The sequence below is a fragment of the Filicampus tigris genome, chromosome 9, assembly GCF_054856515.1.
Source record: "Filicampus tigris isolate MCC_2025a chromosome 9, RoL_Ftig_1.0, whole genome shotgun sequence".
In the NCBI taxonomy this organism is placed as follows: domain Eukaryota; kingdom Metazoa; phylum Chordata; class Actinopteri; order Syngnathiformes; family Syngnathidae; genus Filicampus; species Filicampus tigris.
Genome location: NC_141225.1, coordinates 25,828,506 through 25,856,375, shown reverse-complemented (window position 1 = coordinate 25,856,375; position 27,870 = coordinate 25,828,506). Strand labels below are relative to the sequence as shown.

At 56.2% G+C, this 27,870-nt stretch overlaps 3 protein-coding genes across 8 annotated transcripts; 2 read left to right on the top strand and 1 right to left on the bottom strand.

The window, feature by feature from the left end:
* Positions 1-2,980, top strand: rbm15b (RNA binding motif protein 15B). The gene has a single exon (XM_086040958.1). It carries the CDS (start codon positions 310-312, stop codon positions 2,680-2,682), a length of 2,373 nt encoding a protein of 790 aa, XP_085897084.1. The 5' UTR covers positions 1-309; the 3' UTR covers positions 2,683-2,980.
* Positions 2,981-7,914: 4,934 nt separating this feature from the next.
* Positions 7,915-22,064, bottom strand: LOC147142817 (dystroglycan 1-like). Of its 4 annotated transcripts, XM_086040254.1 has the most exons (6): positions 21,876-22,064; positions 21,591-21,749; positions 14,013-14,397; positions 11,892-12,332; positions 10,344-11,164; positions 7,915-9,735 (listed from the first exon to the last, which is right to left on the bottom strand). In XM_086040254.1, the coding sequence occupies exons 3-6, from the start codon at positions 14,262-14,264 to the stop codon at positions 8,721-8,723; spliced, it is 2,529 nt and encodes an 842-aa protein (XP_085896380.1). In that variant the 5' UTR covers positions 14,265-14,397; positions 21,591-21,749; positions 21,876-22,064; the 3' UTR covers positions 7,915-8,720. The 4 variants fall into 4 exon arrangements, with proteins under 4 accessions (XP_085896380.1, XP_085896379.1, XP_085896377.1 ...); XM_086040253.1 differs by lacking the exons at positions 21,591-21,749; positions 21,876-22,064 and adding an exon at positions 19,537-19,790; XM_086040251.1 differs by lacking the exons at positions 21,591-21,749; positions 21,876-22,064 and adding an exon at positions 18,571-18,866.
* Positions 22,004-26,780, top strand: nicn1 (nicolin 1). 3 transcript variants are annotated; one of them, XM_086040256.1, is made up of 8 exons: positions 23,139-23,303; positions 23,401-23,425; positions 24,296-24,448; positions 24,557-24,739; positions 24,810-24,923; positions 25,037-25,105; positions 25,813-25,920; positions 26,637-26,780. In XM_086040256.1, the coding sequence occupies exons 1-8, from the start codon at positions 23,284-23,286 to the stop codon at positions 26,676-26,678; spliced, it is 714 nt and encodes a 237-aa protein (XP_085896382.1). In that variant the 5' UTR covers positions 23,139-23,283; the 3' UTR covers positions 26,679-26,780. The 3 variants fall into 3 exon arrangements, with proteins under 3 accessions (XP_085896383.1, XP_085896381.1, XP_085896382.1); XM_086040257.1 differs by lacking the exons at positions 23,139-23,303; positions 23,401-23,425 and adding an exon at positions 22,004-22,429; XM_086040255.1 differs by lacking the exon at positions 23,401-23,425 and having other exon boundaries at positions 22,604-23,303.
* Positions 26,781-27,870: the final 1,090 nt, after the last annotated feature.

Below are 27,870 nucleotides of genomic sequence, written 5' to 3'. Positions count from 1 at the left end.
CCCGTCTCCGCCCCCAAACGTCTAACTCGCACATTCCTATTGTCCAAGATGGCGGAGGCGGCGTTGTCGTTGCAGCTCTGCCGCCGCTGACTGGCGGACATGTTTTGCTTTTACAGCCGCCCTTGGCTTCTCCGTCGAGGAGCAAACGCACGTCGCCGCTGCGGCGGGGCGGGAGTGGCGCTTTAGCCGAAGCTGCTCGAGATTTAACACGTCGAGGATTATTGTCGCCGGAGGAGCTCCGTCCCGCTCGTCGCCGCCGCCGCCGCCGCCGCCGCCGTCTTCGTCGTCGTCGTCGCTCTTCCCGCCGACATGAAGCGGCAGGCCGCCAGGGAGAGTTCGCCTCCTCCTCCTCCTCCTCCTCCTCCGCCTCTGCCTTTGCCTCTGCCGCCGCAGCCGTCGTCGTCAAGGGCGGCCTCCAAGCGCCTCCGGGAGCGGGACCGAGAGAGCGGCCGCCGGGAGGAGCTGGCCCCGCCGCCGCTGGCCCTGCTACTGGCCGACAGCCGCGGCGGCCACCGCCGGAGGAGCCGCAGCCGGGAGCGGGACAAGGCGGCTGCGACGGCGGGGCTGCGGCCCCCCGCCAGGGACTACAAGACGCTGCTCATCAGCAATGTGAGCCCGCAGGTCCCCGACGACGACCTGGAGGATGCCCTCTTCCACGAGTTCAAGAGGTTTGGCGACGTCAGTGTCAAACTGTCACACACCCCGGAACTGGGCCGCATCGCTTACGTCAACTTCCGGCACGCGGAGGACGCCAAAGAAGCGCGCCACGCCAAAACGTCACGGCTGCTCCTGGCCGAGCGGCCCCTCAAGATCGAGCCCGTGTACGTGCGCAGGAGGAGCGTCACGCCGCCCGATGTCACCTACCTGGCCGCCGTGCGTGCGCACGCCCACGCCACGCACACGTCTTACCCGCCCTACCGCCAGAGGTCACTTTCGCCGCCCGGACCCTCGCTCAGCCTGCGCGAACTGCGCGCACGCCACTACGCCCTGGAGAGCCTGAGCCGCGAGCGCCTACTGGACTACTACGGGATGCTGGACGACAGGGGGCGTCCGTATGGCCTGGCGCCGGCCCCGCAGCCGCCGCCGCCCGACGACCTGAAGCCCGAGGATGACCAGCGCGCCACAAGCAACCTTTTCATCGGCAACCTGGACGGCGGCGTCACAGAGGCCGAGCTGCGGCACGGCTTTGACAAGTACGGCGCCATCGAGGACGTGGTCATCAAACGGCCGGCGCGAGGCCAGGGCGGCGCCTACGCCTTTGTCAAGTTCCAGAACCTGGACATGGCCCACCGCGCCAAGGTGGCCATGCAGGGACGCCTGGTGGGCGGCCATCCCGTCAAGATCGGCTATGGCAAAGCCAACCCCACCACGCGCCTGTGGGTGGGCGGTCTGGGACCCGCTAACTCGCTGGCCGCTCTGGCCCGAGAATTCGATCGCTTCGGGAGCATCCGCAACATCGACTACGTCAAGGGTGACAGTTTCGCGTACGTCCAGTACGAAAGTCTGGATGCGGCGCAGGCGGCGTGCACGCAGATGAGGGGCTTCCCCCTGGGCGGGGCCGAGCGGCGCTTGCGCGTGGACTTCGCCAAGGTGGAAGAGACCGCCGCCCGCCCATTTGCGCCCGTGCAGCTGCTGCCTCACTACGACGCGCTGGGCGACGTCTATGGCCGCCGCCGCAGCCTGGAGCGTGGAGCCAGGGAGCGTGCGTCCCCGTCCTCGCAAAGGGAGCGCGACTTCGCCCCCAGCCCGCCGCGGGGCCCGGACAGGAGGGCGGGCCTTGCCGCCGCCGCCGCTGCAGCGGCGGCGGCGGCGGCGGCGGCAGACGCCTTCAGCAGGAGCGGCAGGGGCCGGAGTCGCAGCAGGGAGCGCTGGCTGAAAGACCGCGAGGAGAGGCGGGGCCGCAGGCGAAGCCGCAGTCTGTCGGCCGAGCGCGAGAAGGGGCGGGGCCGCGCGCGGGTGTCGCCCGACCTCAGCCCCGATCGCGCGCGCATCCGGGCGCCCGACTCCACCACGGAACCGCGTGACCACACCCCCGACACCAAGGAGGCGGAATCCCCGACCGCGCGGCACCGCGCCGGCAAACAGGCTGAGCCCCATCACCACCGCAGCGGTGAGGTCGCCACATCGCCGCCCGTGGCCACCGGCGCACCCCCGGCGTGCCCCGGCTCGCTGTCAGAGTTTGCAGCGCTGTCGCTGGCTAAGTGTTGGCACGGCGTGTTTGCTCTGAAGAACAGCAGCTTCCCGGCCCACCTGTACCTGCTGGAAGGCGGCGCCCCCTTCTTCGGCGCAATCATGCGGCGCAACGGCGAACCGCTCAAGATCGCCCAGCGTCTCCGCATGGACCAGAGCCGCCTGGACGAGGTGGCGCGGCGCGTGAAGGCAGGTCGCCCCGATGCCTTTGCCGTGCTGCTGGCCCTCCAGGGACCCGTGGACCGGCAGGCCGGCGCCCCTGAGGCGGGGCTCCAGGTACGCCTGCTGCGCCACCTGGTGGCCTACCTGCGCAACAAGGAGGCCGCGGGCGTGGTCAGCCTGCCCGGCGCGAAGGAGGGCGGCCCGGGTGCCATGCTGTACGCCTTCCCGCCTGGAGACTTTTCAGTGCAGTACCTGCAGGCCGCCAAGAGGGCGGCGACGCGTCTAGATGAGGAGCACATGGTGGTGGTGGTGGTCAATGACACTAACTGACCTCAAGGGGGCGCCCTAACTCCCTACTCTGCTGCTCTCTAACAACAACAAAAAACAACAACAAAAACTCTGAAGCGCTGCCCTCCCTCATGAATAATTAATTAGCCTGTCAGTGTGTCTTCTCTCTTAACACTACACAAACATATTTGAACTTTCCAAACAAAGGCGATTCAAATTAGGAAGTCAAAATGTGAGTCTGAAAACAGTTTCCATGGTAACCTTTTTAAAGGATGTTTTCTCTTTTTTATGTATTTTGTTTTTAACAGATGTTGTCATGTTAAAGAAAATTGTAACTCTTTATGGCATCTTCTTTTTTTTTCAACTACACAACATGACCATTTTAGCATTAGTGGAGTTAGTCCACATGCTAACATTAGCCATGCTAGTCCAGATGTCCATCCATCTGTTCTCTGAACCGCTTATTCTCACTGTCAAGACATCATTTTAGCATTAGCCTCGTGGTAATGACCAGGTTTGCCGCACGTGTTCCCCTACGAACAAACAACGCATTGTAGTATTTGACATGCTACCGCACACTAACATTAGCCTTCCTGGTCCTCATGCTAACATTAGCCATGCTAGTCAGGATGTTAAGAAGTAGGAGATTTAGCAGTAGCCACACCTGTCCACATGCTAACAAACCCTAAATTCACATTGTAACGTTAAACGTGCTAATCCACATACTACAGATAAAATAATGTAGGATTAGCGATGCAAATAAACACATTATTGTTGGCCACTCTTATCTGAAGGTGATGGCATTATTATGATAATCCACATTAATAAACAACCTCAATATTCCACTAATAAATGTATAGTTAAACATTACCATAGCAATGTTTACATTGCAAAGTTTTTGCGAAATAACGCGTTTTGTTTTAAATGCGTGTTTATGTACTTCCGGGTCAGTTTGACAGCTAGCCCAGCCTTTAATGCACGGATTGTTTGAGAGATGACAGTACTTCGGAGACGGCCGGCAAGAATAATGGAGGAGGACTTGGAACGCTCCTTGCCGTCAAGAGATGTCCTCTATGGTTTAGCACTCGCTTCAGATGTCTTTCGCTTATTTGGAAACGGTGCTTAATATCAAAAACTGATTTTATGTCTTTTTATTCAATTCAAAGCAATTCAATTACACTCACCCACGGCTGAAAATGCTCCCTTGGTTGCTTTTGTTTGCCCGGAAGATGACCCGTAAGTACACAAACACGCACTTAAAAAAAATGTGTTCCCTCGCAAAAAACTTTGCGTTATCTCGCAATTTTTGCGATTGAACGCAAAGTTGGGTTTTTTTGGGGTTTTTTTACTTCCATGTCACCTTAGGGGCTCTGTAACAATCAGGCGACAGAATGAGCTCTCTCTCATATTCAGGATACAAAAAATATATATGTTTTCTTTTACACAGTGAAAAAAACCCACATGTAATCAAATTAGAATCAATTAAAAAAAATAAAAGATTCTTTTGTAGGATTGGGTCGTGGCAGCTGCCAAACAAGCTGCCCCGGAGCAAAGTGGCTAATTGTTCGCAATCGAACTCAATGTTCGCCCCACCGACGTCAGTTTTTTGTGAGCCAACAATGAAACGAGAGAGCCAGGTCACTGGCTGGATATGTGCTGGTCTGGCGTGCACAGTGACGTAAAGTAACTCGAACGGAATGGATGTTTTAGACCAGGGGTAGGGAACTCCGGTTCCTCGAGAGCCATAATCCGCCTGTTTTGGGGATCACTTCCGAGTACACCACACCTGATTCAAATGGTCAGCTCATCAGTATGATCGGTAGTCTGAAACCATCCTGATCATTTGAGTCAGGTGTGTTGTACTCGGGAGAGATCGAAAACAGGCAGGATATCGCTTTCGAGGAACTGGAGTTCCCTACCCCTGTTTTAGACCGTATTCACAGCAGGACTTATTCGAAGAAAGCAAAGAAACGTGTGCGCAGTCCAACTCATCCGGACTGCTTGTTTCCATGGAGGAGCTAGCAGGCTAAGCCCTACGCCCGCAACTTGTAAGTAAATACTTGACTCATTCCCGTCACCAACCACCCACAGCTTTCCCGTTTAAACGCCATATTACTAATATCATCTGCTAAATTTTCGTTTTTTTGGTTGTTTTTTAATGGGTGACGTCACGTCTCAATCACAGAACCCGTGAGTGCGTGCGTGCGTGCGTGCGTATATAAAACCGGGGTGCGTGTGGACTCCACACTGTGGAGCAAACATCTCTTTTCTACCTTTAACAATTTAGAAAACCACTGGTCGCGTGGAGTGGAAAGGTTTGAAAAGCCTTATGAAGCCTGGAATGTACTTTGCCTCTCCAGATGAAGCTGTCTCTGGAGCGTGGCACAGCATTTCAAAACCAGGCAAACGAAACAACCAGACACAAAAGACCAGGAAAATAGATACAAATATATAGAGATATATAGATTTTTGGCGTTTGAATTTTTCCAACATATTTGGCATTGGTGAAATCCAATTAAAGGTATTCAAGTTACATGACAGGTCCCTGATAGTGTAGTGGTACACACGCCTGAGTTGTGTGCGGGCAGCGTGGAATCGATTCCCGCTCAGTGACAGTGTCTATGTGTGCCCTGCGACTGGCTGGCGACCAGTGTAGTCTGCTTTCCCCCATTGACGGCTGGGATAGGCTCCAGCAACTCCCCTCGACCGCTATATGGGATAAGCGGTTTGGAAGATTAGAAGATTAGAAGTTTGGAAGTTACATGACTTTAATATTACGGCACTTGGATTTCTTTACTAACTACACTTTTGAAACATTTAAGGCATTGTTTGGCCAGCAGAGGGCGCCTTGTGACAGGAATATGCTCGCCGCACTTGCAGAGGCCCACTCCGTGTTGTTTGCACACGCACGCGCGCGAATATGAATATACAGTACAACGATATTTTATTGTACGTCTCTTGCCAGCGGGACCCCCACAATCACCGCCCACCTCCGTATGTCCAGTGACGTCACATCGGGATCACACACAGTACGGGTGGGGTGCCCGTTAGCTCAAATACACTGCAGACCCCTTGATATTCTGCCACAAAATGCGCAATCCACGGCCATGCCTCTATTATTTGAGTTTGCGAATTTGAATTAGCTTTCATTTTTATTCCTTTTTGAGTTTTGCTTTTTAAATTGAGTTCCTTTTAATTAGTTTTCTGGGCAGCTTTGTTACTTTTTATTAGTTTTCTTTTTTTTTTCAAAAACACCACGTTTTAGTTACGTTTTAGTCTTCGTTTTTGGCTTTCATTTGAATAGTTTTACTCGTGTGCAGGGTTTCAAAAACATCACTGTGTAGTATAAATTCAACAACAACAAAAAATAGTTTCAAACGTTTTGATAAAACAGGGTGTTATAAATTCCTCATTAGTGCTTTGTTTGCACATGCATTGTTTGCTGTTTAATTTGTGTGCTTAGCACCAGGCACGTTTTCGGGCAGCTAATGGGTCCTCTTTGTTCAGTTAATTTAGGTCGGGCATATTGTTGGACAGCTAAAGGGTCCTATCGAGCCCGTGGTCTGTTAGCTGTTAGCGATTAGCGGCAGATTGGCGCGGGTTTTTGCGGTCGTGTGTATGCGCCGCGGTGAGCGAGCAGTTGTGTTCTGTGAAGTGGATTGAAGTGCGATTAAAGCCAATTGTTCTCTGCCATCGTGTCCGGCCACGCTTTTGACTCGAGTGACTGTTTGGATGAGGTGCTCCGGCGAATCTCCCTATATTCACCGACAGTCCTAGCTCTCCGCAACACAGGGTACAGTTGAACACAGTCCCCAGGCTTTGAACACGGCTTCTCAAGTTGGATGCATGCCTGCGCGCAAATGAAATCAAGCTCGTTTGCCAAGTTCTACAGTGGATTTGTCAACCAAAAATCCACCAGAAAGGCTCGTCGTGTATTCAATGACTTGCCAAAGACACAAACAAAGGACATTTTCAATGCCATTCTAGTTAGTTTTAGTTAGTTCTACAAAAGTAAGATGGATTTTCAGTTAGTTTTCCTCTCTTTTTAAAGCAGTTTCCGTGTTTTATTTTAATTAGTTAACGAAAATGGCTCTTTTCAATCTCTTTTCCTGAGCTAGAATAATCTCGGTCTCCATCTTTGTGGCCTCCATTAAATAGGTCAACTGCAAATATCTGGTAATTGCTCTTAGCATAGCAAGCATAACAGAACCGGGCAAAGGTTCCGCTCGGAGCCATTCACGCTTCAACAAAAGTACTCAAGCAAAAGCATAAGCATGCGGCCGTGAACTCCTCTGAGGGCCAAAGCGACCCAAGTAGCGCCTTGCTGGCGATCTGCGGATGCGAGCGTCGGCGGCATTCCTTCTTGTTGTCCGCATTCCCGCCAAAGGTCAGGCCGCCTTGGCGTCGCCGCGGCGACCACGCAGTCAACAGCAACAAGCTTTGTGGAGGCCATCTTTGAGGCCAAGTGGGCGGAGTCCCAGCTCCCGGCGGGCGCTCATCGCAAGCGCTTCTCCTTTTTGCTCGGGGAATTTCTTTTTCTTTCCCACCCGAGCGAGCGAGCGAGGAAAGGTGCTTGCAAGCGGACACGGGACACCGCCTTCCAAATGACGCTTCTGAGATTGATTTTTCCAAATCGATAGTCCATGCAAATGACGCTGGGCGTCATCACCCTTTTGACAGGAATTCCGATGCTCTTGAAGCAACCTCCCAATGACGCACGATGACGCCCCCATCAAATGAATGCGTCAATGGCAGTGACGGAGTTCATAACCTGGAACAAGAAGCATGTCGGGCAGGCCTTCGCATGAAGCGGTCACCCAGAAAGTACTGTAAGGCTTTCCCCGGCCGGGCTACCGACGTCGTTTACCACCACCGGGGTGGGAAAGTGCCAGCGCGCGGATAACGGCTCCATTGGGAGTGCTTTGACTGCGTTGCAGAAGAGCGCCATATGATTGGGATGCATTGCTAGCGTTATTCCATTTGGGATGCATTGCTAGCGTTATTCCATTTGTGTGCTTATTTTGCTCATTTTTGTTGACTCAAACTTGGCCCTTCCATTGACTGGCGACCAAACCAGGGCGCGCGCCGCCGAAATCCACCCTTCGCCACCCCGCCAGGCGGGATAGAGCCCAGGTCACCCTCGTTAGAAAATGGATGTTGATTATTCAGAGCGTAATATTGAAGTGAAGTGTTGCCATGGCGATGTGCGTGGCGAGAGCCGGCAATCGGTTCGTCTCTGTTGCATGCCGGGAAAAAAGGAGCGGACGCCGGCGCTGTCGTAGCAAGTCGACTTTTATTGTGGAAAGCAAATGAAGCCCGTTAGCGTCATTATTGCAAAAAAGTCGCTCAAAGGAAGAGAAATGAAGCAAAAGGAGTGTATATCGAAAACGCTCGCCGATTGTAACCAATCGTCATCATCTTTGCACTTGTCGAACAATCCTCAAAGAAAGCACGTTTGTATCAAAAGCCCTGAAAAACAGAAAGACTTTGTCGACTTGATCCGTCAACTTCTGAAGTAGAAAAATATTTCGGAACCCAGTTGTCACCATCATCATCGTCGTCGTCGTCTTCATCATCTTAGCACCCGTGAATGACGCTTGGCTAACGTTTGTGATGCCAACTGTCTTTTGTCATTGACATTTTTGCTTCACACACGAAAGCAAACAGATTGATATTGAGCGATTCAAACATGATATACGGTTCCTGTCAAATGTACGTTGGGATTACGGACGCACTCTACAAGCGCTCGCGCGTGCGTTAGCGTGACGACCTGCTCCGCGCGCGCGCACACACACACGAGCCACACGCACACACACTCGCGCGCGCTTTGTACCTTGTTGTTAGAAAGCACCCGCAAAGAAAACCCAAACGCTGGCGAAAAACGTGAGAAGCAAAACGCAGATGATGCGGGCGCAGGTCTCGCAAGGTCAGGTGCGCGGGGTCCAAGGTCACTTAGCGTCCAGCTACACCAGTAGTCCTGAGCAGCTGCCAATCCCTCCCTGGTAGCCCCGCCCCCGCAGCGGCGCCGAGCGTCAGCACCTCGGCAGGGGCGGGGCGGGGCGGGGCGGGGTCGGCGCTTGTTAGGGCGGCACGTAGGGCGGCGGCGAGCGGTACGGGGTCATGTTCTTGGGGCGCGAGCCTTTGCCCTCCTGGGGCGCGGCGAAGGGCGGCGGGGGCTGGTAGGGCGGGGCGTTGGGGTCGTCGTCTCGGAGCGCCGCATACTCACCGGGCAGCTGGCGGTCCAGGGGCGCCGTCTCGGGCGGGCCGGCGTTGGGGTACTCGGGCGGCGGCAGGGGCGGCTTCTCCTCCAGCAATATGAGCGGGGCGCCGGAGGAGGCCGGCGGCTTGGAGTCGTCCAGCTCGTCGGCGAAGATGATGGGCACGCCCTTCTTGATGAAGGTGGCCTGGTCCTCCAGGGTCAGTTTGCCCTTGCGCTTCTTCCGGTAGCATATCATGGCCAGGATTCCCGCCAGCAGCAAGATGGCCGCCACCACCACGGCGGGGATGACGGTGTGGAGGTAGACGTCGTCCGCGCTCTGCCGGCCGGTCCCCGGGGCCGGGGTGACGGCGGCGGCGGGCGGCGCCGTCTCCGTCTGGCCCGGCGGGATGAAGGAGAAGGCCCGGCAGTCGGCCCGCCCCTTGGCCGTGACGGCCAGGGGGCGGAAGTCGGGCTCCAGGGCGCGGCGCAGGTTGGCCGTGGGCCGGCCGTCGGCGTCGCCCAGCATCCGGCTCAGCCTGACGATGTCCTCCTTGGGGCAGGGCGCGTGCGGCAGGCTGCCGTTGGTCCACTCCACCAGGATGGAACCCTTGCTGATGTTCCTCAGGCTGACCGTGCTGCTGTTGCGCTCCCCCAGGGCGGAGGCCAGCTTCCGGACCAGGAGGATCTTCTTGCCGATGTCGTCGGTGACCCGCCGCGGCTCTCCCTCCAGCCGGGCCGCGAACACCACCGGACTTTTGTCGTTGGCGGGCCAGCGGTCCACACGGACCTCGATGGCGTCGATGGCGTTCAGGCCTCCTTTGTCGGCGGCCTGCATGAAGTACTCGTGCTTGCCGGCGTGATGCGCGTCAGGGAGGCCGTAGAGGAGCTGGCTGGTGCTGTCGGGAGAAGAGAGAAGACTCGGTTAGATGCGGGCCTTTTCCTCGCGGGTCGCAAAGGCAAACGAGTCGGAACGAGTCCACCCGACGCGGCCTGGCGGATTACGAGCCGGGCTAGAACCGAGGCGGCTGGTCCCAGCCGACGAGGATTTGCGCAAACCGCTCGGGGCGTACCTTCGGCCACGGCGCGGGGGGAGATCCCGGTTGAAGTTTTGAAATCGAGCGGAAAAGCTTTTTGGCCTAGTTTTCGTGCCGTGTCACCCGATTGCATTTTCCCTCCGTCGGACTGCGACAAGTCTCTTTTTCGTTCGGAGCGGCGCGAGGAGGAGCCGCCGCTCATTACCCTCAACGCCGAGGACGAATCGGGACCCAGTCAAATCCAACAAGGTCATGTCAAAGAACTGAGCCCGAATACTCTGGTACCTTGACTCGGGAGCCGTCGCCGGCCTGATACTTTTGCGGCGGCGCGTGCCGTTTTCGCCACAGCGGCGGCGTGGACGACTGACCACGGGAACGTAGCGGCCGAGCGCTATTTGCGCCAGTTGCCCCGCGGAACCAGCGCGCAAGTCCGCGTAGCGCCGTGCGAGATAAAAGAAAGTCCTAAGCACCTGTTGAACTGGATCCAGGAACCTTCTTCCACCACCTCATTGAGGTTCTTCCTCAAGCTCAGCCGCAGCTTGTCAGTGGTTCCGTCTTCTTTGTCGAAGAAAGTGTCCAAAGGGATCTTGACCTCAAAGTAGGTTCCCACCAGAGCGTTCACCTGGTCGATGGGGTTACGCAAAACCGGTTTCTCATTGTACGGGTCCGGGAGCGCTCCCGCCGAGGGCGCGGCGCGCCGGGACGGCTCGGCCGTGGTCGTCTTTGGCTCGCGGGGCGCCGGCGTGCTTTTGGGCCTTTTGGGCTTCTTGGTGGGTTTGCGTGCGGGCGTGGGGGCGGGCGGCGTGGCGGTGGCTTCCACGTAGACGGGCCGGGTGGCGCTCGGCTCAATGGGGACGCTGCCGGTGGTCTCCATCACCTCGGTGGGTTGAGGAGGCCGCAGGGTGGGCGTGTGGGCCACCGGGTCCCGGACCCGAATGGTGGGTTTCCCCGGCAGCGGGACGGGACCCCGCGCGGGCGGCGCCGAGCTTTGGGGAGGCGCGGCCACGGACGGGGACGATAGCGTCGGGACCATTCGGACGGGCGGCTCCGCCGCCGAGGACGGCGGGAGCGACGTCAGGACCGGCGTGGGCGTGTTGTTCAACTGCCGCCGAACGCGCTTGGCCACGTGGGGCTTTTTGTTGGCCACGTGCCAGCCCACCACGGGGTACCCCAGCTTGGCCGACATGACGCCTCCCTTGGCCGGACCCTCCACGCCGGCCAGGTTGGGTACGCCGCTCTGGTCCAGCGCGCAGCCCAGCTTCCACGACAGCAGGGCGCCGTTCTCCACCACCTGGAAGGACAAAGACGGATCACGGTCACCGCGCTCCCCCTTCGTGAGGCCAGCTCACGACCGGCGCGCCCCGACCCCAACCGGCCAAATTCGACCGCAAGAGTCTTCCCCGACCTCGATTGGCTCAAGGCACGTACAGCGAAGCCTGAGCCGCAAAAGCCGCAAAAGCCGCAAAAGCCGCAAAAGCCGCAAAAGCCGCAAACGCGACGTGAAGTGACGCCCGCCCAAAGAGGGTTCAAAGCGACGACGTGAAAGGCCTCGCCAATACGGCCCAAAACGCTTTCACGATGCAAATATTTCATATCAGTAACAGTCGAGTTGAATGATTGATTATTTTTACTATTATTGTTATTTTCTTTTTTTTTAAAACCCATGTAAAAAAACAGCCGCGATATGGTAGAAGGAAGTAAGGTGAACCCGCAGCGGGGCGTTAAGGTCACTTCGCCGTTGCGTAACTGTACAAAAAGTCCGTGTACTCGGTCAGCTTCCTTTTCGGGCAGTCACAGTTTGGACTGTCCACGCGCTTCCGAGAAATGCTGCTGACCGGGGGTCGACCGTCAAGGGCCTGCGTCCGCATGTGAGAAAAGATCAGTTGGCCGCCTCCAACCGTCTCGTCCGCCTTCAAGGTGTCCTTGAAGGCGTGGCCGCTTTACTGGCGACACATTGGAACGGCGCTACAAAACGGCCGCCGGATCAAATGCGGCGCTCGGGAGGGAACGGGACCGACCTTTTTGGCGTTCCCCGGCCCCGCCATGAAGGCGGACATGTCGAAGAGCTTGTTGTTGACCACGGGGACAACCCTCATGAAGGGCAGCTCCACCCCCGAGAAGCTCCTCATGTTGTCCAGCAGCGCCACCCTCTGGCGGGAGCTCATCTTGGTCAAGTCGGCATCCAGGATGACCGTCAGCACCGTGACCGATTCCTCGGGCCCGCACGACCACGCCGAGGGCTCGGCCGGTCGATGAGACTCCGCCTCGGAGGGATCCTCGGGGCGGACCTCGATGCGGAGGACCTCCGGGGAAGGCGAGGACCAAAGCGACGGGTCGGAGACGCCGACCGAGATGTAGTAGACGCCTTTGTCCTCGTCCAGCGGCAGTCCCTGCAGCGTCCTGCGGGGGGCGTCCCAGTGGAGCCAGGATGGGAGCACGTCCTTCCCAGACTCGCACATCTGAAAAGGGTTAGCGCTTTATTAGCGTCATCCTTATCATGATCGTCATCCGTGTTCAAAAGCATCGCTATCGTGACATGCAGGGACAAACGAGGGACTGGTCGCCAGTCGCTCTCGGGGCCCATGCGGGCAAACAAGCACATTGCGCTGCTTTTAAATGGCCACGCCCACTCACCTCATTAGCTATTCAATTATGCGTGTAGGCCCGCGCGCACACGCACGCTGATCGTGGAGGAAGGAAAGAGATAAAAATAGAAAAATGGGGATGAATAGGAAGGAGGGAGGGCTGTTGGGGTATTCCTGGCCGAGTCCACAAACGACAGTGGAAAATGTCAAGGGGGGGGTTCAAGTGCTTCTGTGCGCGTGTGTGTGTGTGTGTGTCTGCGAGAGAGAGAGAGACACAGCCTGAGAGAGAGAGACACACAGCCTGTGCTCCTTCCCCTCCAGTTTGTTCGTGCTGCTTTTGAGGGCTCCACCAACATGTGAGCATGTGTGAGATGACAGGGAGCGGCCAGGCGCACGCAACATGCACGCGCGCACGCGTACGTACACGTACACGTAGAGAGAGCGCATGAGTCAGCGCGGTTGCTATGTAATTATGGTCATTGGTGGCCGGGAGCTTTTTCAAGACACGTACACACACACACACACACACGTGCGAGCGCGCACGCGCGGGCTAGCTCGCGCGGTCACGTGGTTTGCGGCGAGTCATTCTGAGCGCCGTGGACGTGCGGACGCCCGTTGCCTAGCAACCGCTTTGGGGAGCCGCCGGCTGCCAGCCAATCACAGACTCGCTTCCCGATGACCGCGAGTGCCAACTTACTTCAGGGTAATAAGAAGAATCCCGTATCCGAACGATCATCGAGTATATCGTGCTTTGTTAGAGGGAATATAAAAAAAAGGAATGAAGTGACTTTTGGACTAGGGTCACTTGGCGAACGGACTTTCTTTCGGAGGGCATGAAGGCACCTCCGCAAGAGAGCGAGCGCCCCTTCGGAGCTTTCCCAACACGGTTACTTTGACTAAAGCTGCTTTTGGTGACCTGCACGGATGCAACATACGGTCACATATATAATGAGTTTATAGTTCCTATTGGAAGAAAGCCACTTGGACGTCACGAGCAAAGTTACTGGACGAGCACGGTTACTTTTGGAATATGGCTACTTGATGAGTAAAGTTACTTCGTTCGGAATAGACTACCGTCACGATGAGCTCTTGGAAAATAGTCAAGCTTCTTTCGGAGTGTACAGTAACGCCTTCACTCGAGGCTAGCGCGAGTAGACCTGGTTACTTTTGGAACAGAGTCCTGCGGGTCATGAAGTCACTTTTGGAATGCATTGACTTCACAAGCAAATTGCGACCATGGCAATTTGCTGACTCTGTCGAGACGCGCAGAGTCACTTTTGTTCCCCGCTAAAGCAAGCGAGTGACCTTTGCGGTATGGCCGCAAGTGAGCACGCTTCATTTTCACAGAGGATTACCGCCAGAGTAAAGCTGCTTTTGGGGTGGTGTGCGCGTGGGCTGACTTCTGCCTTCGCGCCTCATCCCAGGCAAGGTTATTCGCTCGGGGAGGCGCTCGCGGACCGTCCCGCGTACTTTTTGGGAACAAATCGGGGCCACTCTCCGCATGCGCCAGAGAAGGCGCCACTGCTTTGTCCAACGAGCAACGCGGCGACTGACCTCCAGCGGACGCCCGTCCGTCCGGCCCGGCAATCGGATGGCGAAGACCCGCCCCACCGGCGCCCGGGCCTCGGGGAAGTCGCGGCGGGCCGCCGCGTCGCCGGGCGCTTCCTGGAAGTCCCGCAGGAGCGACGAGCTCATGGACGCCTCCAGCCGGCCGGGCGCCGCGTCCGCCTCGGCGTTGGCCCCGCCCACCGCCGCCAGCAGGGTCGCCAGCCCGGCCCACATCCCGACTCCGCCCAGGTGCGGCATACTCCTCGCGCAGGGGGGTGGGGCTTGCACCCCGCAGCAAACTGCTCCACTGGCTCCTCCGCTTTTGCCCCGCCCCTCGTCGGCGTCACTTCCTTTCACTCAACAGGAAGTCATGGTGGGCCACGCCCACAACCTGAGAAGACCACAGGACGCGAGATGAGGCGTGGCATTTGAACACACACACACACACACACACTAGCTACAGGCCCTTTTTGAAATACGTGCACGACATGGGCATCCGTGCAGACACAGCCTCGCTCTCTCGCTCTCTCGCTCGCCCGCCCGCCCGCCCGCCCGCACGACATCACACGCACAGAAGGAAAGGCCACATTGACCGGTCCGAGCTTCGAGTGCTCGTCTTTGTTAGCTAATCCGCCTTGGCTCCGCCCCCTCTCCGCATTCCTTCCACAATGTCCTAACACGGCCGTCCGTGTGTGCGTGTGTGCTATTCATTCAGCTATGTAACGCCGGCCCCCAGGGGTGGCGGAGGACAAAATGTTGCCTTTTGTTGGGTTTTTGGGGTGCGGCAGAGAGACCCCGCTGATGCTTTTTTCTTTGTGGGCGCAGAAGCCCGCCGGACATCAAAGAGATTTCGCCGCAGGAATTCCCGGCAAGGACAATAACGAGACGGACAAAAACATCTCCCTGTCGGTCGGGACGCACGCTTTTCTTTGTCGCTGGGCTCCGAACTTTGCCGATGAGATCACCGACGCCTTTGACTCTTCTCGCCATCTTCCGCACCGCACAAGTATACACACGCCGATCACAAAGTTTGCTTTCGTCACGCAAGCCCAAACCTAACGCGCTAATACGCACGCTAGCGCCGCTAGTCGGCATGCGAATGAGCACGCCAACGATGCTAGCCAACATGCTTGAAGTGGCGCATGTACGAATGAGCGAATATGTAACGATTCCATGCCTGCGCTTGAAAAGATTTGGTTTTTTCCCCGGCTGGCTGGACGTTGGCATTTTCCCGCTTTTTGCTCAAAGCCGCAATGAATTGCGGGTCATCCTCTTCGGCCGAGGGGCCGCGGACGCGGGCTCGACCGAAGCGTGGAACGAGGGTGCAAAAGGGGCGGGGCAATTTGAGCACTTTGTACAATTGGGTCACACTCGCACCTGGACGGGGACGCGCAGTCGGGGGGGGGGGCCGGGGGGCAAGCGTCGCCTTTGAATTCTTTTTCTTCTTCGCATGCACTTGAACCCCATCCCGCCCGTGTGCGCATCAAAACGCCACCGACTGGCAGCATGTGACAACAAACCCGCGGCTGCGATCGGGGGGTGCGTGTGTCTCACGCAGGGGCGTCCAAAGTTTTTTGCCTGAGGGCCGCATTGATGCAAATGCGCGGATGCAGGGGCCACTTTCAAATCGTTCGACTTTGGTGGGCTCGTCCGATTCGATCCTCTTTATTCATCGAGCGATCCAGTCAGAGTTGAGGCACCTCGGCCCTCCTCCACCCTTTTTCTTTTTTGTTTTGCTTGTTTGGTTTAAACTAGCCTTGCGGGCCGTGACAAATGTCATTTTGAGCCACTGAAAAATGGACGGTGGGCCGCAAATGGCCCCCGGGCCATCGTTTGGACATCCAATGCCCCCCCCCCTGCTGTCCCAACACATGACAAAGACACTTGTGTGCATTTCAGACCACCAGCAAGGATTTGACATGATGCATGCTAGCAGCTGCGTGTGTGTGTGTGCGCGCGCGCGCACGTACGCAGGACCTGTCAATCAAGGCCTCCTGACGTGGCCAAATCCTGAGCACGCACGCACGCGCACGCACGCACGCACGCGGCGGCGCCAAAGGACAGACGAGCGCTCCATGCCAAGCGGTCGTGAGCAACGTGCCCGTTTTAGCCGCGGCGAGTCGGTCACATGACGGCAAGCTCGGGCCACACCGGCGCTTGGCGGAAGGTGGCGCTCGCTCCCACTTGGGAGTGTGCGTTTGACACGCAGGCGGCCGCCGGAGCTGCTGATGTTGGATGTGACTTTTGACACGTCAACGTCTGACGTCTTCCCGCTGCGCCTTGTTTGCTTCCTGTCAACACACACGCACGAGCGCGCACGAGCGCGCACGAGCGCGCTTGATGCAAAGGAGACACGCCAGCGTCCAATCAGTCTTGAGCGGACTGCGTGTGTGCGTGCGTCCCAGCGGGTTAGCTGCTTTTGGACTTGTGTGCGGTCACCATGGTTACCGGGGCAGCATGCTGAGATGTTTGCGGGCAGGAAAACAAATTCCTCAGCAGCATGAACACCGGCCAGCCCAAACTGGGGGACGGGGGGGGGTACACGAACACCCCCCCTCCCCCTCTTTGCGGACCCTCGCTCCTTGCTTCGTAAGGCTTTGCCAAATTGGGATGACAATCTGGTGTCGCAAGAAAGCGGCTTGAAAGCGGCTTGAAAGCGGCTTGAAAGCGGCTTGAAAGCGGCTTGGACGATTTGGCTCCTGAAGCCGGTTTGACTTCACGACTTCACGGGTGGGCGTGTCCGCCATGAGCCCACCCACAAAAAAGGCCTCAAGACGCCGGGACCCGAAAGACGTAGCAAGTCGGCCATTTTTGTTGCAAGCCGCGAGCTTTGATGCCCCTCCCTCTTAGCGCCTTGGTGACGGTTTTGTTTTGTTGTTGTTTTTTGGAACCGAGCCCCCGACGCCAGTTGTGCAACACGGGATTTGGTCGACCTATCCGTGACGAGCTGAGCCGCAAAAAAGCCTCAAGAAGCCAACCTGAAAAGAGACACAAAGGCTTCCGTTTGTTTGGTTGCTTTGAACGTGACCCTTTGAGGCGAATTTGGCCCGAGGCCCCCTTGATATCGTCAGAGGCGTTTTGAAGGGAAAAAATCCGGCCCCCGAAGCCAATTTGACTTGGCGACAAACAATTTAGTAGTAGACCTGCCTACTGCGATGCGAGGCAGCCCCCAAAAGTCTGAGCAAACGTTCCCTTTTCCTCATTTTTGCCAATCGGCGACGCCCGACACGGCCGAGTGTCGACGACGGACGGGCAAAAAGTATCCCGAGACGCCGCTTAGCATGTTAGCGTTTAGCCGCAAGGGGTCAACATTCCACAGCGGGAGCGACCTTCACCGGCTGCTCCGACAGCAGGGCGACATTCTGCCGGTCTGGCCGCCGTTGCTGGCGTGGCGCCGAGCGCTGGCTAAGCCGAGCTGGCCGGAGCGCCACCCGGCGGCAGCTTTTGGGGCTGCAAAGTCACGAGCGTTTCGCTCGGTGCGGAAAACCCTGCCCCAAAGTCGACAAGGCCAAGCGTGCCAGACTTCAGCTCGGCGAGCAGCCCCGCCCCAAATGCTGCCCCCATGCAAATTTGGAGACGGCGCGAGTCCATTTTTCACTTTTTGGGGGGTGCGGGGGTTGGGGGGGGGGGGGACTAGTCTTGAATGTTGCTAACAAACTCCCACACCATACTTGACTTCAGCCCATTTGTCGATTGCAAAAATGCGTGGCAGCATTCGTAAACGTTGACTCGAGTGCATTTACAGCGAACGTCCCGACATGTTCTCATTTGGCCCCAAAAATGTCAGGTTTGGGGCCACTGCGTTCAAAAAAAAGAAAGTTAGTGTGGAGCCCTGCAGCTTCTGTCCTACCTGCCGGTGCTCGCTCACAAGTTTCCCTCATCCGAGTTGATGTCTTATTTGTCTCTGCCTCCTTGTTTTTTGGTCGTTATTATATACAGTACATCGAAACACAAAGGTGAAGCTGTGATGCTCCGCAAGAGCTCATGAGTGCCATCACCAAATTGTTCAGGTGCGTCCAAAGTTGAACAGCCACCACGCACGCACGCACGCACGCGCGGGCGGGCGGGCGCGCACGGCAGTGTGCTCAGCTGTGTTGATCTGAGAGGAAGATCAGCGTCATCATCCTCAGACCTGTGCGCGTGCGCGCGAACGTGCACGGAATCACAAGCTGGCGCGTGAACACACACCTTCTGACGAGGCGAGGCGTTCACGCGCGTGCGCGTGGAATGAGGTCACACACCAAGTTAGGCTGCGACCCTCGCCGCCCCCCCCGAGCCGGACAGAAATAACGGAAGGAGGCAAGTTCGCCCCCCCCCCCCCACCCCCGTGCACCTGTTCATTTGGCCACCGGACACACACGCGCACACACGCGCTAGTGTACAAGACGCGCGCGCACGATAGCGAGCCCACCGCGCACGCGCACAGGCCACTGAAAGGAGGCTTCCCCGCTAAGCGTCGCCTTCCTTTGCTGTATGGCGGCGCGTGCGTGCACGATCACTTTCCCTTCCAGCGGTGAAACGCGCGCACGCGTGCGCACACGAACGCGCGCGTAACGACACTGACCGCCGTGACCGTCGCTGCTGCCGCCGCCGCCGCCGCCGCCGGACTCTGTTTTCCTCTTGTGCTCTCCGGGAACGAAGGAGAAGAGGGAGACGAGGAAGACGAAGACGAAGACGAAGAAGAAGATTGCGAGCGCGGTCGTGGCTTCGCGTCGTCGGCAGCGTCGGCGAAGCTTCGCTCGGGCGGTCTCGGAGCTTCCTGGCGGCAGCGCGCCCTGGCGAATGTCGGCCGGCCGAGCTCCACAATGGAGCAATACATGCAGGGGCGGGGATAGAGGCGACCGGGGGCGGAGCCGGCGACCGGGGGCGGAGCCACCGCCCGGGGGCGGAGCCACCGCCAGGGGCCTGCCCCTTTCTTTCTACCCCCCCCCCCCCCCTTCACCTTTTCCTCGCTCTCCTTTCCCTGTTTTCTCCCCTGACTTTTTTCCATGCTTCTTCCACGTCATGGTTGGTCGTGCGTGGCGTGCGCGGGCACGCACACGATGACGTCACCGCCCACCCTCTCTCTTCTTGCCCCTTTTATCGCTTTGCTTTAAACATGTTAGCGCACGCACATGTTAGCATTTGGCTAGCTGAGCAGGCTCGGGGTCGGATCCGCCCACTCGGAGAAAACAAAGGCCCATTTTTTTCATATTCTTTCCGGAGGCGGGCATTTGACGCCATTTTGCTGCTCCGCCATTCGTCACCCTGTCATTTTTCATGATGAATCCAATTGTAATAGTCAGTTTGTCATTCCGTCAGTCGGACGTTCGTCGGTCCGTCCCCCCGCCTCCCCCAAAAGTCGAAGCCAAATCCACTTCCGTCAGTGCTCGGTCCGTCCTTTTTAAACAGTGTCCGGTCATTTGTCAATCGTCAGCAATTGTAGAGAGAGAGAGAGAGAAAGAGAGAGAGAGAGATGCGCGTGCGTGCGTGAGCGAGCGCGGCACACAAGAAACGAGGCGGACAAAGGGTGCGCGTCAAAGCGTCAAACCTGCAAAGTCGGTCGGGGCCCTCGCTGTGCGTTGGATCATTGAAGGGAAGCGCACGGTTGCCACGGTCACCTTTTGTCCGAGCCGACAAACCAGCTTTCGAAAAGTTGTCCCTCACAATTGATCGACGTCACGGTCGCACTTGGTTACGGCACCGGAATTGGTCAACGTCAGCGGCGGCACTCGTCGCCGATTTGCCCGAGGAGCAACGTGCAGCGGACCGACCGAGCGCAAGAAAGACGCGCGTGGCATCAGGAGCGGTATTTGATCGACATCTGAGAGGGGCGTGGTTTCAGCGCCGCCGGCACACACGCCCGCGGCATTTGAGAGCAGGGACGATAGCGGGACTTTTCCCCATTTTCAGGCCTCCTTCTATCCGCCATTGTTTTTTTGTCTTTTTCGTCACTCTCCTTTGTTGGGCTTCACAAGACGTTTGCGTTTGACTTTGCGGGGACGGCGGGCGGGATGTCACGAGATGTCTCCCATTCAGCGCGCCGTGGGAGAAGAGCACAAAGGAGACGCGCCGCCGGCCCGGCCGCTTTGGAGAATGCTCGGGCGGCGGCGGCGAGCGTGCGGCGGCATGCCCGCCGGTGGGCGTGAGGCCCGCTTGGAATGCGCCGCCGTTTGCGGGGGACCGACGATCCGATTGAGTTGGCTCGGCGCTCGACTCGCCGAAGACGCGAAAGAAAGTTCGCGCGCGCGCGCTTTTTGTCGGCCGTCTTTCGCACGTTCCGTCGGACTCCTTTTCTGCCTTTTCGTCCGACCATGGGCTCTTCTTGACTGACCTCCGACCCCTGACGGGAGCCCCGCCCGACCGCCCGTCTCCCCCGCCCCCCCTTCTTAGCCTGGAGGCGGCGACTTGTTGAACATCTGTTCTGCGAAAAAAGAGCCGACACCATGAATGCCTCCGGCCTGGCCCGCGGGCACTTTACGACTGACTATTGTCGCACGCACGCACGCACAATCCACACGCATACACGTGCACACGCATGCTCACCTATGCACGCACGCACACACACACACTGTGATTTCTGCTTTTGTTGTCGTGACAGAGCCCCCCCCCCCCTCCCTTATGTGTTTCTTTTTACACTTGTCAGCTGTCCGCGTGTCCCGCGGCCGGTCGCCTGGCCGCCGGCGGGCTATTCATAGAAAGTCGCAAAATGGCGGAGGGGGAGAGAGGGGGGGCTTTGGGGTGCATTCCATGTCTCTGGTTACGCTTGACTGAGCGCTCTGACCCAACACGGGAGCCGGGGGCTGGGGGCGGGGGCGGGGGTCACACTTACGTTTGCCGCTAAGCTGTTTTTAGCGACACTGGCAGACAACAACGTAGCCAGGGAATGACACAACATCCACGGTCGCTCGCAGGAAAAGATTTTCGGAAGTCTGCCCTCCAGCTGGAAATTGTCAGCGCTACTCGTACTCCCCAAAAAGTCAAAGCTATTTTCATTGAATGCTTTCTGGCCAATTTGGGGCTGCTGACGCGGATGAAATTCTTTGGATTGGCTCCGGTTTTTGAGATATGGATGGATTGAGAAAGCTATAGAGTGCAAAAGGGCCTTTTTGATTGCTCCCAAAAGTGCCGTCACCTGTTCCCGCTCATCTCGGTTCGCTATTTTTCGGCCTCGATTGTCACACCATTTGCACCTCGGAGGCGGTCGGCCGCGGCGATGGTTCCCGAAATGAGGTGCAGGGATGCGCTCGCAAAGACGCGTGCAAAGTTGGCGCGTGAAAAGAATGCCAAAGTGGCCTCTTCTTGACACTTTTCTTCAAGTTGCAATACCGCAAAAGTCCAGTCCGTTGGGGGGAAAACCGTTTGATTTGGCCGCATCAAAAGAGCCCCAAACTCTTCAAAGCCACTCTTATGATGATGATGATGATGATGATGATAATGATGATGATGATGATGATGATGATGATGATAATGATGATGATGATGATTCTCATTCTCATTCTCATTCTTGTTGCCGTCACCCACCGTGACAACCGGCGAGATCACCCCAGCGAACGTCTTCATAAGGGTGGAGCCTGGAAAGGTGAAAAACGCAGCCGCGCTTACCATGCGCAGAGCCTCCGGTGGCTAAGCGGCCACTGGCACGTGTGCTCGGCGAGAAAGGGACTCAGATGTTGGAGCCACGTTACCGCGGCAACACAAGGACGTTGCCCTCGGTTGACCTCGGCTGCGGAACGCGTGAGAGTCAAAGGTCACGCCGGCAACCTGCGAGAGAGAGCGTCGGCGATCAGGCCAGGGTCAAAGGTCATTGCACAAAACCCGAAGCCTTCTGTGGATTGAAGCCTCTTTGAAAACGGCGGCCTGCGCGCGCGCGCGCGCACGCACACGCGCCTTTGCCATCGTTTCCACAAAGCGAGGGCCGTCCTCTGCGCTGGCGAGTCCCGAGCCGCACAATGCTTCTTCTTCCCTCGCTCCTAATCCCCCAGCTGTCCGCCAGTCGGAGTAATGGAGCGCTGCCTTTTGTGCGAATGCTCGGGAATGTTCTCCACTTTTGAACGCGCGCGCGCGCTCATCGTGAAAACAAAGAAGATGAGAGTGACAAAGAGTGGCAGGAAGTGAAGAAGAAGAACGAAAGAAATCAAATCATCAAGCGAGAGCCAGCGCGTCGATGAGCGGGCCGCCCGCTCATGAATATTGGCGTCAAACAACGCTGATCCGCCAGAGCGGTCACTTGCCGTGAAACACCCGAGGAGCGCCGCTCAGGCCACCGTGACTCAAACGCCACACTAGAAACTGCGCAAAGTCGACCCGGGACGGCCTTTTCTTTTCTTGCATGCGGTTGCCACGACAACGCCAGCACCGCATCCATTTCTGGGGCAGTTCCCAAGGCGGGGCACGGGAACGGATTCCCGTGGCTTCAACTTTCCGGGATCCCTCGCAGCGCGGTTGGTACTGGTGTTGGTAATTCAGTTGCGTTTCGTTTTTAAGCGCACGACAGTTGAACGTAATCATTTACAAACCTTCATTTTTTGGAACGTACCTTTTGTGCGCACTACATTTCAGTTGAATCGTTGGCTGGGGACACTTTTTATTGTCCTATTTTTCAGCAGAGGCTGCGTAATGTTACAGTGGCTGGCAAAAAGCGACAAAAGCACGCAAGACGCTCGCTTCGGGAGGAACACGCGCGCCTACTATGCTACCGTACTCTCCCGTTTGTCCCGACGGAGAGCGAAATATCTTGTACAAGCGTGGCAGTAGAAAGTGCACAAGTTGCCGAACTGCTGCGATGTGTTCGATGCGGTTGACATGACGACGGAACCGCACCCTCCACGCCAAGTCGCTCGTGTGCAGTTGACGGGACTGCGGTCAAGCTAGCGCGCTTTGCTTTTTCCGTGGTCAACCGTGGCATGCGCTCCTAAATTGTTGAGCGCATTGTCAACCTTGCGCTAAATGCTTTCCCGCATGGCACAACTGTGCGCAAACCGCGAAAGCGGTTTGGATTAGGCGCGCACTCAACAATTTGGGAGCGGATAGTTTGACCGCGGAAAAAGCAGAGCGTGATCGAGAGCTCGACCGCAGCGAAACGTGGCACGGGACAAGGCTGCCCTCTGCTGCATGCGCGCTGAGCGGACGAGCAGCCTCGCGTCCGTTGCTGTCATTGAGCAATCGCTCATTCGCGGCCTCCCTCGCGAGCCTCATTTCTCTTCCAAAGCCTCCGCGGCCACTCGTCGCTTCACTCGCTTCAGGTTCCAAGTTGTTGGAGTGAAAGCTGGGCCTTTGGAGGAGAGCGTCGGTCGCCATGGTTACGCCAGACCGGAAGTACGGCCGCCCGTGCTCTGCGCTCGCTAGCATGCTAACGGCCGCTCTTTTATGCTAACGCAGTCTCTTTCCACTGGCGCTTTGTGACGCTCCCAAGTCGTCCGACACGCGCGGGACGAGACGTGAGTACGCGCCTCTTCCTTTCCAATGCCGACGTCGAGGTAGCTTCGGTGACGCAATGACGGGCACCCGCTTTAAATGATTAGCACTCAGCAACACCAACTCCGGCGATCGCGAGCAAATCGGAAATTGCCCATGGCCGTGCATCCACAGTAGAGGAAATATGCCATCGTACCGCGTGTCCTGTCGAATCAGAATGACGATAATCACTGTGTGCCATCATTCACATGTGCCACCTCGAAATGAACGAAAGTCGGCATCGTGTGGAACGTACGTGCAGGCACTGCACAACGGATAGTCTTTCAGTGACTCGCCTCGGTCGTAGTCGCTTCAATAACCTGAAGCGCATTCAGAGAAATTCACAATGATGATCTTATGACTGGAACGTCTCCGCACGTCGGCGAGCTTTAGTGACAAGAGCCGAGACTGAAAGTCCAATGACTGAAAGCCATTTGTCTTCTTTTTTTTCCCCCAAAATCCAACATTTGAAGGGCCTCGTCGGTTGTTGTTTTTGTGTGTGTGTGTGTGTGTGTGTGTGTCGGTTGAGGTGAGAAGTCACTTCTGAGTCCACGAGAGAATTTTGAGCCTGAAGTGAAGTCAATTGTGTCAACGTGTGGTCCCAGGAAACCCAGGAAAATCATGTTTGAAACCCCAACTCCCGTCAATCTGCCGTCGTACCAATCACTCGTGATCATTGACAAGCAAATCGACACCAAAAGTCCCGACTAATCGAACGGAACGGAAATGAACCACGTCGCTTCCAAATCTCGCCTCACGAAGTCACGCAATAGCCACTCGAATGGAAATGCGTACGTGTCACGCAGTAGCATCTTTTTTTGTGGCGCTCTGAATAGAGTTGTGATCGTCAACAGGCAAAAATGAGCGCCGATGATGTCACAAAGGGCGTGGCCTTGGCGCCGAAGCCGCCGGTGTTTCTTCACTTTGGCGGAGACGGCAAAATGCAGGCCTCTCGCTCGGGTGTGCGCGTGATCGACATCGCCCTGCCCCCGGGGAAAACTGTCAATGTAAGTCGACCGCTGAGGGCAGATGAGGACGTCGCCGTATTGAGATGACTAATAACAGATGATGTGACGGGACTGAGAGGAGCGCTAACCTGTCGACCGCGTCGTCAGATTGACACCATCGCCTTTAAGAACTTCTACACGGCGCTGGTCGGCGTGAGGCTGCGGAGGCGGAGCCCGGGCCAGGAGGGGGTGGCGGCCAAGTGGTGCACGGCCCTCCGGGACCGCCCCCTCATGACCGACCCGCACACGGAGGCGGGCGCGCAGGACTACTGCAGCATCGACAGAAAGCAGGTGAGGCGTATTTGCGCCGTCTCGTCCCGCGGCTCGGCCGGCTGCCGGATTTTTGCGCCTTTGCCTTCAGATGCGAGTGGAGCCGGATGACGTGTCGGCCGTCCGGCTGATCCTCAAGCAGCCGTCGTGCGCCTGGTTGACCTTCGGCGTGGAGGACGTGCGCATTTTCCCTCGCGCGCAAGCCGTACGTAAAGGCCGCCTCCCTCCGTTTTTCCCGCGCTTTTGGTCTCGGGCGGCATCCAAATGTTTTGGCGGGAGCTCAGCCGGCAAGCTCACGGTGACGTCATCACGTTGCAGGAGCCGGACAAGGAGCTCTCGGATTGGCTGTTGGCTCTGAACTCGCTTGAGCGACGGCCGCCTACGCAGGTACGTTGGCGAGGGCCGGGCCGGAAGTGGATTTTAGTCCGGCCCACCGATCGGCCCTCGCGCGAGTGACGAATGTCATCTCGGCCTACTTTCAGTGACAAAGGCTTCTTTTTAGCCTCCTTTCAAAACAAATTGCGTCCGGGAGGAAAATCAAGCTGCGCGCAGCACTCGAGTATGACACTGGCACATCGTGCACTTTCCCGCTTCCGGAAATACGCCGTAGCAAACCTGCTGTGTAGTGCTCTGCTGGCCCGCTTTTATTTTGAAGGCAGGTAAGTGTGAAGGAGGGGAGTGTGGAAAATGGCTCACTCGTCGCTTGCAAACTGGTCGTCCGTCGGACCCAAGTAATGATACAATAGGACAAAACCCACCCCGTGGCTCGCAATGCAAGTAAGTACACGCAGCTGGGTCGTTGCGTCTTTCACAACTTAATAACTGTGAGAAATCTCGGAGCTCAGCTCCTTTTTATTGCCTGAACGGCATTCATTCACCGACGAGTTGAATCGCTGATAACGCTTGAAATTATTTCACTCCGCGCGCGTCGCGGTGCACCGAGGAGATCGCTTGAACGGGGGGGACCCGATTTGACATACAAGTCGGCTGAGTTAGCGTGTTCGCGCTGCATGTGAAAGTCACAAGGCTGACGTGCGTGTGCTGGATGTGAGAGCGTGTGCCCCCCCCCCCCCCCCCCCATGTCCCCCCCGCAGGGCCCGCTGGACGCCGCGTCCGTGTCGTGCCGCCTTCAGCAGATGTGGGCCTTGAGCCAAGTCATGCAGAGCAGTCAGAGCCACGCCGCCTCCGTCGGACGCTTTGACGTACGCACGCACGCACGCACGCACGCACGCACGCACGAGCAAATCCAGCTTTCATCTTCTCTGGAGCGAAACTCCGCCTCCGTCAGCTTAGTTGATTGGCACCAAGATTCCACAAGGTCCAAGTGAAGCAGCACATTTTACAAAACAAAGCTCCTCAATTCACTTTGACACACTTCCTTGGCACCCAAGTCATCCTTTCAATGAATTGGTGACTTTTTCAGATTGCACAAAAAAAAGAATGGTCATGAGAACAGACAGGGTGGGCCCAAAGTTGCTATACACTTTGCAGAAATCTTTTCATGACATTTGCAGCTTTTCCCCTGGCATCTCTTCCTTCCTTTCTTCCTTTCATGCTTTCTTTCTTTCTTTCTTTCTTTCTTTCTTTCTTTCTTTCTTCCTTTCTTTCTTTTTTTCTTTCTTTCTTTCTTTCTTCCATCCATCCATCCATCCATCCATCCCTTCTCCCTTGCTTCCTTGGTACCTGTCCAATAATGCTTTGGAATCCGCTTTCTTTGACTTGAGTTTTTTTTCCATTATGTGTAAAACAATAACAATAATAATGAATGTAAACCTACTTTGACACAATATTTGTATTGTTTAAAAATTAGATCACCAATTAAGTACATAATGAATGAGAATGAAAGGCATCAGTTTCCTAGGATCATACCGATTAATTTATATTCTAGTAATGGTTGATTTTTGTGCCTTTTTTGCAGGTGGACGGCTGTTATGATATTAATCTATTATCGCTGACATAAGCACACCTCACATGACTTCAAGAGCTCATGTTTGATGTCATATTTGGCGTGACTCTACAGTGTCCTTCTGCATATGACAATAAAAGAACGAGAAAAGCAAAACTCGCCGTTTGTGAGCCAGAGCTGCGCAGGAAAGGCCCCCACCGGAATAAGAGTTAGGACACGTTCTACAGCTGACCACGGGGTGGGAGCAGTCAGCCACTTTGGACAGCGTCGGGCCAACTCGCTCGAGGGCTCGTTCGAGGCGCGGCTCATCGTGGGGTGGACCGAAATGCTTGACTCCGCCCACACGGATTCTATGCGTCTTTATTCTTTTTTGTTCAACCATTTCCTCGGTGATTTTAATGATGCGCCGTCTTATACCGTCACTCTTACCTTTTCACACTTCATTCAACGTCGAAAATGACAAAACTCTCAACCCACATGGCAGTCTGGGCGGAGCTATGAACTGTGACGGATGTGGTCGACACGGCCATTTGACGTCCATTCTCGGTGAACAAAGCCTTGTCGGGCCACGAAAGCTTGTAAAGCGTGTTCGGGGGCCCTGAAAACGGGGGAGTTGAGGGTGGTTCTTAGTTTCTAGAGCTCTAGGCCATTAGGTTGTATTTAAAAGACGTCACCACTTCGACATGGAGAAATGAGTGGGATGTGTAGTACAATCTGTCCCCGGCAGAGGGCACAATCTGTATGGTTGCGGTTAACATTTCACTAGCCCGGTATCAGACTGGCTATTATAGTAAAAAGAGACAAAGACGTCTTAATAACAAGAAACAATCAAATATAGACTTGTTATAAAGTGTAAGAACAATAGCCCTGCTATTAGGGGCTGCACCATTTTAACATCTATTTGAGTCATGAGTGACCTTGTGGAACAGGCATATTCATTGGATGCCAATCGTTTCGTCGGCGGTTATTCGATCTGAAATACAAAAAGTAATGTAGTACAGATTTACTCTACATGGTCGTCCCCCCCCCCCCCCCCGCAAAATACACCTTACTATATACTTGGTCGTTTTTTCCCCCCAAAAACGCCTTACTATATACATGGTCGATTTTTTTTTCACAAAAAACGCCTTACTATACATGGTCGATTTTTTCCACAAAAAAGGCCTTACTATACAAGGTCTTTTTTTTTTTCCACAAAAAAACGCCTTAAACCCCTCTGACAAAAACGAGGAATGCACACCAGAAA